The sequence below is a fragment of the Nothobranchius furzeri genome, chromosome 7 (assembly GCF_043380555.1).
Source record: "Nothobranchius furzeri strain GRZ-AD chromosome 7, NfurGRZ-RIMD1, whole genome shotgun sequence".
Lineage (NCBI taxonomy): Eukaryota > Metazoa > Chordata > Actinopteri > Cyprinodontiformes > Nothobranchiidae > Nothobranchius > Nothobranchius furzeri.
This window is the reverse complement of record NC_091747.1, coordinates 30750810-30764518: the sequence shown is the minus strand read 5'-3', so window position 1 is coordinate 30764518 and position 13709 is coordinate 30750810. Positions and strand designations below refer to the sequence as shown.

The 13709-nt window shown below is 43.5% G+C and overlaps 1 protein-coding gene across 3 annotated transcripts in view; it reads left to right on the top strand.

Moving 5' to 3' along the window:
- The window catches only part of waca (WW domain containing adaptor with coiled-coil a), a 47451-nt gene extending 36222 nt beyond the window's left edge, over nucleotides 1-11229 (top strand). For 2 of the 3 annotated variants that reach the window (XM_070553027.1, XM_070553025.1), the window contains exons 8-13: nucleotides 2506-2628; nucleotides 2716-2867; nucleotides 3527-3651; nucleotides 9367-9568; nucleotides 9653-9780; nucleotides 9860-11229. In XM_070553027.1, coding sequence (XP_070409128.1) covers nucleotides 2506-2628; nucleotides 2716-2867; nucleotides 3527-3651; nucleotides 9367-9568; nucleotides 9653-9780; nucleotides 9860-9929 — 800 coding nt within the window. In that variant the 3' untranslated portion in view covers nucleotides 9930-11229. The remainder of the gene's footprint in view (nucleotides 1-2505; nucleotides 2629-2715; nucleotides 2868-3526; nucleotides 3652-9366; nucleotides 9569-9652; nucleotides 9781-9859) is intronic. The other variant, XM_070553026.1, reaches the window with a different exon arrangement.
- The last annotated feature ends 2480 nt before the right edge of the window (nucleotides 11230-13709 follow it).

Sequence of the window (13709 nt, the reverse complement as noted above, 5' to 3'; positions counted from 1 at the left end):
TCTGTGAAAAGACAATAAAGATTTAACTGTTGAAAACTTGTCAGGGTGGTAACAGGGTGTAAACAACAGCGGCGTCCTGACCAATCACAAGCTTGCGTAATCCGTCTCGTTCGACGGATGTTCAAAAAAGTGGGCTTGACTCCGTACGTACTTGCGTGCCTGCCGGAGCCCTACGCAAGGACGGATAATGGTGTTGCGTGTCTCCGCACTGACGCAGACGGAGAAGCATAAATCAGGCTTTAGGAGTAACTTGTCATTTCATTAATGACAACTGGGATCTTCTCTTCTTCAATTTAACAACACTCCCAGTTGAAGAGCGCCACACTGCAGAAAACCTTGCCTCCTGGGTGGAGAAGGTGGCAGAAAACTTCCACATTTCCTTGCACAATGTCCTTGCCATTGTGCATGATACTGCAAGTAACATGGTTGCAGCTCTCCACATCCTGAAGAGAAGTTTGGAGTGGTATCCTATCGGTGTGCTGGGCATACACTGCAACTGGTTGTAAACCATGCACTGAAAGACCCCAAGATTGATAAGGCACTATCAGCTGCACGGGGCCTCGTAAAGCACAAAAGTGAGCCAGCCAGCATCAAGCTTAAGGAGAAGTAAAAGCATGTAGAAATGCTAACATTCCTCCACTCCAGTGCATAACTGGTTCATATGATGAATATGATTGGACGGACGGACGGACGGACGGACGGACGAGGGGAGGGGGGGGGAGGGGGAGGGAGGGAGGGAGGGAGGGAGGGAGGGAGGGAGGGAGAGAGAGAGAGAGAGAGAGAGAGAGAGAGAGAGACTTCGTGTGATTAACAAAAAAAGGCAAAATTGATTTTATTTTGAAAAAGAACAACACTTTTTGCAGAAAGCCAAGTGAATGTTACATTTAGTTTATTAAAAGACACCATTGCTGCTGTTTATATATATTTTTTTTTTATAAATTTTCCTTGATTTATATGAATAGTTTGCATAACATTTAATTTTTTGTTAAATGTTATCTCTAACATAAGAATGTACTACTATTACAATTGTATTATTGAAATTTTTTTTATTAAAATGTGTTCAAATGAAGAAATTTGCATTTATTTCATTGAGATACATAAATTAGTAATAATCAAACTGCTATACAAGTCAAATAATTGGGAAATAATCAATAATTTAATCTAATCAAAATGACAAATTAATCGTTAGATTAATCGATGCATCGAAATATAATTGCTAGATTAATAGATTACAAAAATAATCGTTTTGCCCAGCCCTAGTCATAAATAAAAGCAGTGCACGTAGGAGACAAGAATTAAAAAATAAATAAGTCATTCAACGTATAAAATGAATGTGTGGTTGAATTTTCAGTTTTACTTACGTAGTTTAAAATGTTTTTTTTTCCCCAACTTTTCTAGATGTTTCATAAAGTTTATGAACATGGCGTAGTCACTTGGCAGCATGGAGGTGATGTGCTAAGAGGGACAGGGAGAAAAATGGCGGCTCATTCACCAGCTGTCTTGGGGTCTAAAATTAAACTACTTCTGCAGCTTGGAAGTATTTTGGGTTCAAAGCAAACGATACAGGAGAGCCAATGGAGAATGATGAAGTTATTTGTGCAAACGAAAGATGCAGTCCCTGTTGGCACAGGAGTGAGCTGGAGCCGTTATTAAGAGACAACACATTTCAGTGGTGGTCTTCCCCAGGAGACGGCAGCACTCAGAACATTTATTATCCCTCAAACAAGACAAAGTGGGAAGTATGGGAATTTCTTGGATATTTGAAGAATGCCGAGGGACAGTTGATAGAAGACGGCTATCCTGTTTGCAGCACGTGTCGTATAGCACGAGTTGCTATATAAAGCAGCCGCAGCGCCACTACCCGCATATAAACCGTGTCGCGGACACCCCCATGTTGAAATGACGTTATGCATTACGGGGCTCCCAGGGGCAGATAAGAGTTGGTCTCTCTCCGAGAATAATTATGAATTTAACAATGATTACTGCCTGATGACATTTTCCCACATCTGCTAAGCTCACTGGAAGGACACAAACCTCGTCCTTTGTCTGTGGTCTTCCGCAAGGAGCAGTAATTCCGCTTGCAAAAACAAACAAGCAGAAAGCACTTGGACAATTGATAAAGTGAGCGCAGCTCTGAGGGCATCCATGCTGTCGGCTAGTGTAAACACAGGTCGCACACGTGATGTCAGCATTTTTTTGTCGCGGAAAGTGACGTTGCGGACCTTAAAACTCCGGTTTTGTCTGTCCACACGCAGACACCCAAAACAGAGAAAACGCAGATCTTCACTTTGGCCGGAATTTTTAAAAATATCCGTTTTCGTGTGAAAAAACTCCGTTTTCGTGTGGATGACAGGCCAAAACGTAGAAAAATATCTACGTTTTGGCAGATCCCCGGCTACGTGTGGACAGGGCCTCAGTCTGATTTAAGCAGCACATCTGAAAGTTGGGTTAGACTTCCTGATGCTGATATTCAGCTCTGACTGCGGCCCCCTTTCTCTCTTACAGTTCTCACAGCTGCTGTCACACAAGCATCGTTACAGTCCATTCTTCACAAGATCCTCACAGCTGGCCCATCAGCTTTCAACATCACTACCATCCTCTCCCAGGCTGCTCAGCTCTCCAGTCAAAGTACCTAGTCTGGGCTTCTACTGTGTCCTCCTGCAGGTTTGGCTTTGTCCTTGTTTGCTGTGGATCACTTTCCCTTTTTCTTTTCAGCAGCACAGCAATCAAATCAGTCCCCGATGTCTTTAACATCAGACGCCTCGTCACCAAGGTCGTATGTCTCCCCGAGGATCAGCACGCCACAGACCAATGTTGGTTCTCTAAAGCCCCTCCTCAGCTCACAGCCGGTCCTTTCACAGTCAAAAGTAAGACACTAATCCAGTTCCAAGCAAGTTCTGTCTAGCCGTCTTGTAGTGAATTCAGTCAGGAGTTGTCATCTTCAAGTCAGCCGATGACTATGCTCTTGAGGAAAGCTCCCTGAGCAGACTCTGACAACAGAAAACTTTAGTAAAGATCTCATATCAGTACAGATTCGGTACATCAGGAACCAGGAGGAGGTTCAGCCAAAAGAAAATCCCTCAAGCAAACGTCTTTTATTTACTTTGGGGTTGTCCACTCTCATGTAAGGAGGGGATGAACATATCCCGTCCTTTACTGTATTGGCTTCAGATAACTGCCTGCACACAGAAATGCTTACACGGGCCAGACTATGCTGAACCAGTTCTACAGCATGTTCCATAGATACCACGGTCTCCTGGCTCTTTTCCTCTGAAGAAACTATTACAGGTGATGGAGGAAAGAATTCAGTCAAAATCAAGCATGGATTGTACTTGATCAGTAGAGAGCATGTGTAGTTCTGTTGAGACAGACATAATAAACTCCTCTGTTAGGAGCTACGAGTCACATCTTCAACATGTGTGGAAAGGAAAGGATCACAAAAAGGAGAAGACGACTTGTTTATGTGTTCTTAAACCTCAGAGCTCCATCAGGAAGAATCGGTAAGGAAGTCTGTCTCTTGTTACAGGTGACAACATCAGCAGTCAAGCAGTCATCGTATTCCCAACCTACACCCCAGCAGCTTCTTTCAAGTGATAAGTCCCACAGTCATGATGTCACCATGGCCTCCCCACGCACACTTCAGCGCCAAAGGTAGGTGTTCACCTCTCCGACGCCACGGTAACGCACGCCGTCTCACTTCTGATAGAATCTGTTTAGTGTTATGGCACCACCTGGTGGTAAACAAAGGCTCCTTCACTAAAGACAGTCATTTTATTCTGTAGCCTTTAAACATCACTCGTGTAGTCATTTATGGTCAGGACTGCAGCCATAACATTCTTAAAGGAAGTGGAGTTCCTTGTTTAGTAGGAATGCACCAAACCCACATCCAATCTACACGGAGTACAAAGTTAAAGTCCCACGTGAAGTCACACTGGTTTGGCGTGGTCTACATTTGACCCATCCCCTGGGGGAGTGGTGAGCTGCAGACATACCCACGCTCAGGAACCTTTTGGTGGTTTAACCCCAAATGCTGAGTGTCAAGCAGGGGGGCATTGGGTCCCCTTTTTTAAAGTATGACCCGACTGAGATTTGAACCCCTGTCTCTCAGTCCCAGGGCAGACACTACCACTAGGCCGCTGAGCTGGTACAAGTAGGAGTACTAACAGCTGAGTACTCTCTGATACCGAGTAGTTATAGTTTTGTGTGTTAAGGCTGCTTTGTCCTTCATGAGGCATGTTCTGTCAGCTGGTGTCGTCATAAAACGTCACTCTGGGAATACCGTCGGGAACGAGAGAAAAGACAGGGTGGTGTTGTTCCCACTTACTTCATTAAGGTAAAAATCACAGTCAGTCTGTCTGATTCCAACAACGGCAGCTGGACTTCACCATAACCCATCAGATATCTGCGTCAAAAGCAGTTGAACAGGTGTGGAGGGTAAGTGTTCCTGTTGGTATGACTGGTCTGTTTGGTGTTTAATGGTGTTGGTGCTTCCAGTCCTTGAAAATGCTTGAATTTCAACAACACGTTTTCAATGTGTGGAAAGTTCTTGATTTCTGTAATAAATCCTTGAAAAATAAACTGCACAGTTTTGTGTGTATAAGATCAACCAAGATAGTGTGATGAAAAAGCTAAATTTGTTATTTTTGATAACGTCAAACAAGAGAGCGATCATTTTGCCTTTAATAAAGACTGTTGGTGCTCCTCCGAGAAGGTCTGCTCCTTTCTGTGACACCAGTTTGTGAGCAGCCGACTCCTACATAGAGACCAGCCGCTGGACCGGCGATGTCCTCTGGCTTCGTTGTGGAGCAGGCCTACTATGAAGCTTTTATGCTAGTCGCGTGTGTGAGTCCTGCTTTGGGTCCAGACCCAGTAGGTCTTTCTGTGATAATTAGTTATGAAGTCAGACTGGAGTAGAGCAGAGTAAGTAAGTAAAGTAAGTAAACTTTATTTGTTTAGCACTTTTCCCAGGCGTAAGCCACAAGGTGCATGACAACATTTTAAAAGTTTAAACAAGAAATGAGAAAATAAAAACTGTGAATAAAAACAATCAATAATAAAAATAAATAAAAAACATATCATAAAAGGCCAAGACCACATAGCAAACATAACAGCCCTAAAATAACTAGACGAATGCCTGGACAAATAATGGGCCATTCCCATCTGTACCGGGTCAGCCTGGGCCGGGTAGCGTAGGTTGTTTACATATCTGGGTGGCCTGGTATTTTTCCGGGCCAACCAAGGCTCATTCTCAGCCCTCTTCTCGAGGGGGTCTGCTTCAGGCCGACCAGGGCCAACACACCCACTGCTGACAGCAAATTCCCACCTTCCATTAGAGCAAGCCTCTGATTGGTGGGTAGAATCAGCCCACATGGGCTTAAGACAAGGATGTGTGGAATCAACCGGGCCAGGCTGGGGCCGACTGGGGCTACCTGGCCCGGGCCGACCCGGTACAGATGGGAATGGCCCATAAATGAGTCTTAAGCTCACTCTTGAACTTGTCGACAGAATCAGTAGAACGCAGAGTGAGGGGTAGGTTACTCCAGAGTTTAGGAGCTACGGATTCAAATGAACGGTCACCTCTAGTGTGATAGTAAGTGCGAGGAACTTTAAGCAGACTAAGATCCCCACTCCTCAGAGCCCACGAAGGGGTGTAGGGTTGGATCAGTTCTCCAATGTAGGAGGGAGCTTGTCCATGCAGGGCTCTGAAAACCAAAATCTTAAACTTAAACCTAAAAGACACAGGCAGCCAATGAAGTTCCTTTAGGATGGGTTATATGTGAAACCTCCTATTCGTGTGTGTCAGGATTCTTGCAGTAGAGTTCTCTACTAGTTGCAGACAATGGAGCTCCTTCTTGTTCAGACTAGAAAATAAACTATTACAATAGTCTAAATGGGATGACACAAAGGCACGAATGAGGAGCTCCAAATCATTTCGTGACACCATACGTCTAAGCTTCAAGATGTTCCTTAGTTGAAAAAAGCAGTTTCTCGTTAGCTGCTTACAGTGCTGCACAAGACATTTCACTGTCAAAGATGACTCCTAAATTTTGAAGGCTTAACTTCACAGATCTGCCCAAATCACCCAGGTACTGCTTAATCTCCAGGACAGAACTAACAGAGGCAACAACCAGTTTCTGTTTTGTTAGCATTTAGCTGCAGGTGATTTTCATTAAGCCATTTCTTTATCTCCACTAAACAATGGAGCAAAGAGTAACTTATTCAGCTCAGACTGCTTAAAAGAGCAGTATAGCTGAATGTCATCAGCAAATACGTGGGATGAAACGTCACTAAACATTTGAATTATCGTACCCAAAGGGATCAAATACAACAAGAAAAGAACAGGACCCAGGATGGAGCCTTGGGGCACTCCCACTCAACAGTAGCTACTGAATAAATGGCAAATGTATTCTTCTGTGCTAAATTTAGGTACTTTCCTAAGGAAAAGTCCCTGTTATAAGCTGCAAAGCCCCACTCCTCCCGCCGCTGCTTCTCTATCAAACTGTTTATAAAACATCTCCAAATTCACAAACTAATAAGATGAATAAAAATTAAAGTTGTGGCTGCATCCTCTGAAAGTACAGATTTTTGTCACTTAGCATGGAAACCAGGAATTTAATGAAGCAACTTTTTGTTAATGGCATCTAGTTGTGAGCGGAAGCATGGACTGTGTTTGGCTCCAAAGCAGACCTGAGGTTTATGGCAAGCCATTTTAATTTTTAGTCAACAACCACACCTGTTTATAATTCCTGTTTTAATCAATCCTAGTCCAGATTGTACTATTACTAGCCACAATTGAAAATAAAGATATCACCAGGTTTTTGGTTTACTAGCATAAATACAATGTCTAAAACCTATTTGTTAAAAATAATTAATAATACTTTATTATCAATTATTTGGTCTGCAGATGGAGGGAAGGTTGGAATCAAATATTTCAGTAATGAGTGGTGAGTCAGGAGATTATTTTAGATTACTAGATTACATGGTTATTACAAAATGCTAGATTACATGATTACTAAATGCTAGGTTACTGGATTACATGGTTATTGCTAAATTACTTGATTACATGATTATTTCTAAATGCTAGATTACTTGATTACATGGTTATTACTAAAAGCTAGATTGCTAGATTACTAGATTAAATGGTTATTACTAAATGCTAGATTATTAGATTACATGATTTTTACTAAATGCTAGATTATTAGATTACATGATTATTACTGTTAGATTACTTGATTACATGGTTATTACTAAAAGCTAGATTACTAGATTAAATGGTTATTACTAAATGCTAGATTATTAGATTACATGATTTTTACTAAATGCTAGATTACATGATTACTAAATGCTAGGTTACTGAATTACATGGTTATTGCTAAATGCTAGATTACTTGATTACATGGTTATTACTAAAAGCTTGATTGCTAGATTACTAGATTAAATGGTTATTACTAAATGCTAGATTATTAGATTACATGATTTTTACTAAATGCTAGATTATTAGATTACATGATTATTACTGTTAGATTACTAATTACATGGTTATTAATAACCACGTCTGCCAGACTTTTACGCCGTGATGTAAACTAGCTCCTGCGGCGTAGAGGAAACGTGTTAAATACGTCAACACGGTGGATTTAATAGAAGCTTTAAAGAACAAATTCTGGACGGTGTGAGGTGAGTTTGTCTCACTGCAGAAATAAAAACACACGGAGCGTCAGCAGTCAGGCGCAGCCGCTCACCAACACGTGTGTGTGTGTGTGTGTGTGTGTGTGTGTGTGTGTGTGTGTGTGTGTGTGTGTGTGTGTGTGTGTGTGTGTGTGTGTGTGTGTGTGTGTGTGTGTGTGTGTGTGTGTGTGAGCGTCAGAAGGCTGAACAATAACCTGTAGAATAATTAAAGTCATCATGCCAGAGCAGTGGTGGACCACACCAGTTTCTGCCACAATAAATAATTATAATAATAATAATAATAAATAACATATTTTATTTCCTTTCTGAACTGTTTCTGTTGAGTTTTAATGTTTAAAATCTGTTAGATTGTTACTGACAGCAGCTACATTTAAGTTTCACTTCCTGTTGTGACTGAATGCTGCTGCAGCATGGAGGTGTAGTTCTCAGTCATCCTGGACATGATCATCCTGAGAGTTTTAGCTGAACACAGCTGCACGTTTCTGGATGTGTTGGGAGACATTCAGCCTTACTAAATGCTAGATTAATTGATTATTAAAAAATGCAGGAGTGGGATTTAAAAATAATCTTCAAAGAGCTTCTAGAGCAGGAGCAAAACTTTAAAATGATAAAATGTTGTTTGTATTTAATTTGTTCCTGTTTTGTGGAATATTAAAAATAATATTCATAATGTTCTGATCATATTATTTTGCCTGCGGTCCGTGTCAAATGACATGATACTGAGAATATTGTTTTAATTGTCAAAAAGTCCGGCGAACCGACCTGGACCTGGGGCTTTGAGTTACATTTTTTGTATGAAAAGCGCTTTATAAATAAAGTTTAATTTGATTAAAATTTTCCCGTTTAATCCGATTAATCGAGTCGAGACCCCATCCGATTCATCGATGATCCACATAATCGTTTGTTCCAGCCTAGTAGACAAAAGCTGGCTGAGCTTTTGGAGACTCTGAACCATCTCATTTTATTAATGTCCTCCCTGTTCTCTCACTGCCATGCGTGTCCTCAAACTCCACTTACTCACACACACACACACACACACACACACACACACACATGCTCGCAGCTCTCCTCCCAGCTGTGGTGACAGCTCCAGTGCAGAGATGTTTGCTGCTCAGAGGACACACACACACACAACTCTGTTGTCCTTTCCCACTGAGCGGGAGCTACAGAGGTTTACTGATGTTTAAACGAATCACGCATACAGGAACCTCCGCTGGCTGATTCGGTTGGTGAACTTCAGCTGGCCAGTCAGTCCGTATCATCGCTTCGGTCCCAGTCGGACCTCCAATGGCGCCTACACATTAGAGTCGGTATGGTCGGGGTTTGGTGGGGCTGGATGGCGTGCGGTCGGTCTGGAACGGGCGGTGTAGTGTCACATAAATCTGAGGGACTTCTCAGGAATGCGGAAATCCCTGAGCCTGTGGGCGGAGTTTAATCCGCTGTGTCCTCCATTATAAGGTAAACAAAGGTGGGCTTGAGCTGTGTTGTTTTTGGAGACTCTGCCGTGTGTGTCCTCATGGTCTTGTGACACACACACACACACACACACAGTTCTTGTGGGTTCTGCTATCTGATACTAGTTTGCTGATTCATACCCACTGATAGAACACGTGTTTTTTTGCACGTGGAGCGTCGGGGCTCGTGCTGTCTCCTAACTATTGTCTTGTGTGTCAAATGCAGCTGTCAGAGGAGTCCCTCCCCAGGTCCCAACCATGTCGTCTCCATCAGCAGCAGCAGCAGCACCTCAAACTCCGTCTCTGCCCCCTCGACCACCTCAGTAGCTCAACCCTCCTGCTCCTTAACCCCCACTCTTGCTGTCCACTTCAGTGAGAACCTTATCAAACATGTTCAGGGGTGGCCTGCAGAGCACGCAGAGAAACAGGTCAGAACCACCTGCAGCGTAGCAGCTGTTGTTTTTCTCAGGAACTGGAACACAGGTAAAACTTGTTTGTGTCAAATCTCAAAGGCCTCCAGACTACGGGAGGAGGCTCACACTATGGGCAGCATCTGCATGTCTGAGAACTGCACTGAGCTCAAAAACCTGCGCTCTTTGGTCAGAGTCTGTGAAATCCAAGCTACGCTGCGTGAGCAGAGGTGAGCGGTGTTCTTCTGACCTCCGTTCTGACTGTGGCAACGTTCTGGATCTAACTCTGGGTCTGTCTCTGTCCCACAGGATATTGTTTCTAAGACAGCAAATCAAAGATCTTGAAAAATTGAAGAATCAGAATTCCTTCATGGTCTGAGAACCGAAGTGTCCAGTTGGAGGGGTTTTTGGAAGGGAGGCCCGTTGCACATAGGTTGGAAGATGGAGAGAGCAGTTCCGTTCTTCTGGAACCCATTCTCAACACACACACACACATCTAGGAGTTTAAGTTGGGATGGCTTGAATCTTTGAGCCAGCAGACCAGAACAGGTATTGTTGTGGGAGGAAGCGGGGGAGGGGCAATTTACAAGACTTAGTTTTGTAATTACCTCACAGTGAGACAATTGTAGATTTCTTGTAGATGTTATCAATGTTGTAAATATATTTTGTAGATGGGAGCCATGGAAAGCCATGCCTATCAAAGCTTTTGACGTCCAGACTAATCAGCTACTAGGCAGCTAGCCGTGAGCTAGCCCGTCCTTCATGTTAACTCATTTGTTAGCTCCTGGATGGTTGAACCTGTGGGTCAGTGAGTGACATGCCTGTACACAGAGGAAGGTCCTGATGTATGCAGAACACACACGCCGACCTCAGTGCTGGTAGATGTTCGTTCGGACGTGGCAAACACCAGACGGTCCACAGTGGTTCAGGGATCTGCTCGCAGCTTCTGGTGGCCCTGCATCACCCGGTCAGGAGAGCGGTCTGCCTGGTGGTTGGTGGAGTGAGGCATGATAAAAACAGGAATGTGATGGCGTGCTGCTTTGGACCATTCCCACTCACCTCTCCTGGCTCTGCCCTGCCTGCCACGCATCTCCCGATGCGTCCCGCCTCTCTTCTCTCAGTTTGTGTTCCCTCTGCTTCTTCCTGACTTCTCAATCTAAGGTGGATCATTCCTTTGTACAGTTGCTAACATAACAGTTGAGTTCTAAAACAAAGAATAAAAGGGTTTTATTTATAAGAGTTGTAGTGATGCACAGTAATTCACAATGATATCCTCACATTTACCAGCGCCCGGCTAAGGAGTGGTATGTGGAGCACTTCTTAGTCCGCGTGGGGCGACAGGAGGTCATAGCTCAAATGTGAAATGTATGTATTGTAATAAACATATTAAACTGGAGCGAGCACTGGTTATTTTATTGGTCCTTATGCTAGTGCCTTGTTGGAAGACTAAAGCCTCACCTGCAGGTTCTGGGTCTTCTTTAATTCCAACTGATGAGCCTCACATACACCTGACCCCCCAGTAATGCCCCTCACCAGCAGGGACCGTTCAGCTCCTGCCCCATAACTACTCTTGACCTAAACGGCACCACACATTCAGGCAAGCTTACCACATCATTGCTTTGTATATTGTTTCCTGAAGTTTATTGACAAATGTAATAAAATATTCCTGTCCAAGTTCATGTTTGCGATGGTTCCTGTGTGAAGTTTCATTAGGAGGGCCCAAAATGCAGTCAGGTACAACCCTAGTCTTTCACCTTACCAATTTCATTGGTTGATGAAAGAAATCCTTCCAAGTTAAAAGTTTAAAGACCTTTAATCTGCTCCAAACTAAAAACGGTGTCTGAGCTGAATCATTTTGGTCTGATCACAACAGAAAATCAAAGAAGATTTCTAACAGCTAGGGAGAAAAGTCCACGAGTCTTGAACTTCAAAAGATAAATGACTTGTATAGCGCCATCCAGAGTCCGAGGACCTTAAAGCGTTAAACACCACACCAGTGTTTACCAGCCCTGGTCTTTAGGGCACACTGACCTGCATGTATTCCATGTCTCTGCTTCAGCACACCTGATTTACATCGGCTCCTCAGGAGAACATCAAGTGCTGCAGATGCCTGTTAATCATTCATTCAAGTCGGGTGTGTGCAGCAGGATAACGTGTTTGAAAGGGCAACATGCACGGTGCCCTGAAGACCAGGGTTGGGAAACTGCTCTACAGTGTATCATTCATCCATTCACACGCTGATTGGGATGAGCTGCAGCTGCCAAGGACGAGCACAAGCAGGCAAGATGGGGTAGAGTTTGTGCCAGGAGCCGGGATCGATTATATAACTTTCTGATTACTGGACAATCCGCTCTACTTCCTGAGCTGCTGCTGCCCTAAAGGATTCCTGAGAGGTGTGTGTGAGCAAAACCTACTGATGTGGAACCTGTACCACTCAAGATTTTTCATAAAATCAGACGTGTGTGGCATGATAATGAAAATATAATTAAACAAATTATAAAACCCCAACAGGTGGACTGGAAAAGTCGAAAGTAATCCCACATGATCTGTGTTTAATACTATGCTGGTTGTTGCAACTGTAGGTTGCACCAAAACAGGATAGTAACCAATACCCACTCTGCGTTGACTTTGGGAGTAAGGAGACCCATCCAATATGGCGGCAACACTGTTACACTCTACAGGTGCTGGCCAGTAAATTAGAATATCATCAAAAGGTTGAAAATATTTCAGTAATTCCATTCAAAACGTGAAACTTGTACATTATATTCATGCAATGCACACAGACCAATGTATGTCCGATGTTTATTACGTTTAATTTTGATATTTATAGGTGACAACCAATGAAAACATCAAATCTGGTATCTCAGAAAATTAGAATATTCTAAAGGCCAATGAAAAAATGTTTGTTTCTCTAATGTTGGCCAACTGAAAAGAATGTGCATGTATAGCACTCAATACTTATTCGGGGCTCCTTTTGCCTCAATAACTGCAGTAATGCGGCGTGGCATGGACTCGATCAGTCTGTGGCACTGCTCAGGTGTTATGAGAGCCCAGGTTGCTCTGATAGTCGTCTTCAGCTCCTCTGCATTGTTGGGTCTAGCGTATTGCATCCTCCGCTTCACAATACCCCATAGATTTTCTATGGGGTTAAGGTCAGGCGAGTTTGCTGGCCAATCAAGGACAGGGATACCATGGTCCTTGAACCAGGTGCTGGTGGTTTTGGCACTGTGTGCAGGTGCCAAGTCCTGTTGAAAGGTGAAGTCTGCATCCCCATAAAGTTGGTCAGCAGCAGGAAGCATGAAGTGCTCTAAAACTTCCTGGTAGACGGCTGCATTGACCCTGGACCTCAGGAAACAGAGTGGGCCAACACCGGCAGATGACATGGCACCCCACACCATCACTGACGGTGGAAACTTTACACTGGACCTCATGCAACGTGGATTCTGTGCTTCTCCGCTCTTCCTCCAGACTCTGGGTCCTTGATTTCCAAAGGAAATGCAGAACTTGCTTTCATCAGAAAACATAACTTTGGACCACTCAGCATCAGTCCAGTCCTTTTTGTCCTTGACCCAGGCGAGACGCTTCTTGCGCTGTTTCATGTTCAAGAGTGGCTTGACACACGGAATGCGACACCTGAATCCCATGTCTTTCATGAGTCTCCTCGTGGTGGTTCTTGAAGCGCTGACTCCAGCTGCAGTCCACTCTTTGTGGATCTCCCCCACATTTTTGAATGGGTTTGTCGTCACAATTCTCTGCAGGGTGCGGTTATCCCTAGAGCTTGTACACTTTTTTCTACCACATTTTTTCCGTCCCTTCGCCTGTCTGTTAATGTGCTTGGACACAGAGCTCTGCGAACAGCCAGCTTCTTTAGCAATCACCTTTTGTGTCTTGCCCTCCTTGTGCAAGGTGTCAATGATTGTCTTTTGGACAGCTGTTAAGTCAGAAGTCTTCCCCATGATTGTGGTGCCTTCAAAACAAGACTGAGGGACCTTTTAAAGGCCTTTGCAGGTGTTTTGAGTAAATCAGCTGATTAGAGTGGCAGCAGGTGTCTTCTATATTCAGCCTTTTCAGAATATTCTAATTTTTTGAGATACCAAATTTGGAGTTTTCATTAGTTGTCACTTATGAATATCAAATTTAAATGTAATGAACATTGGAA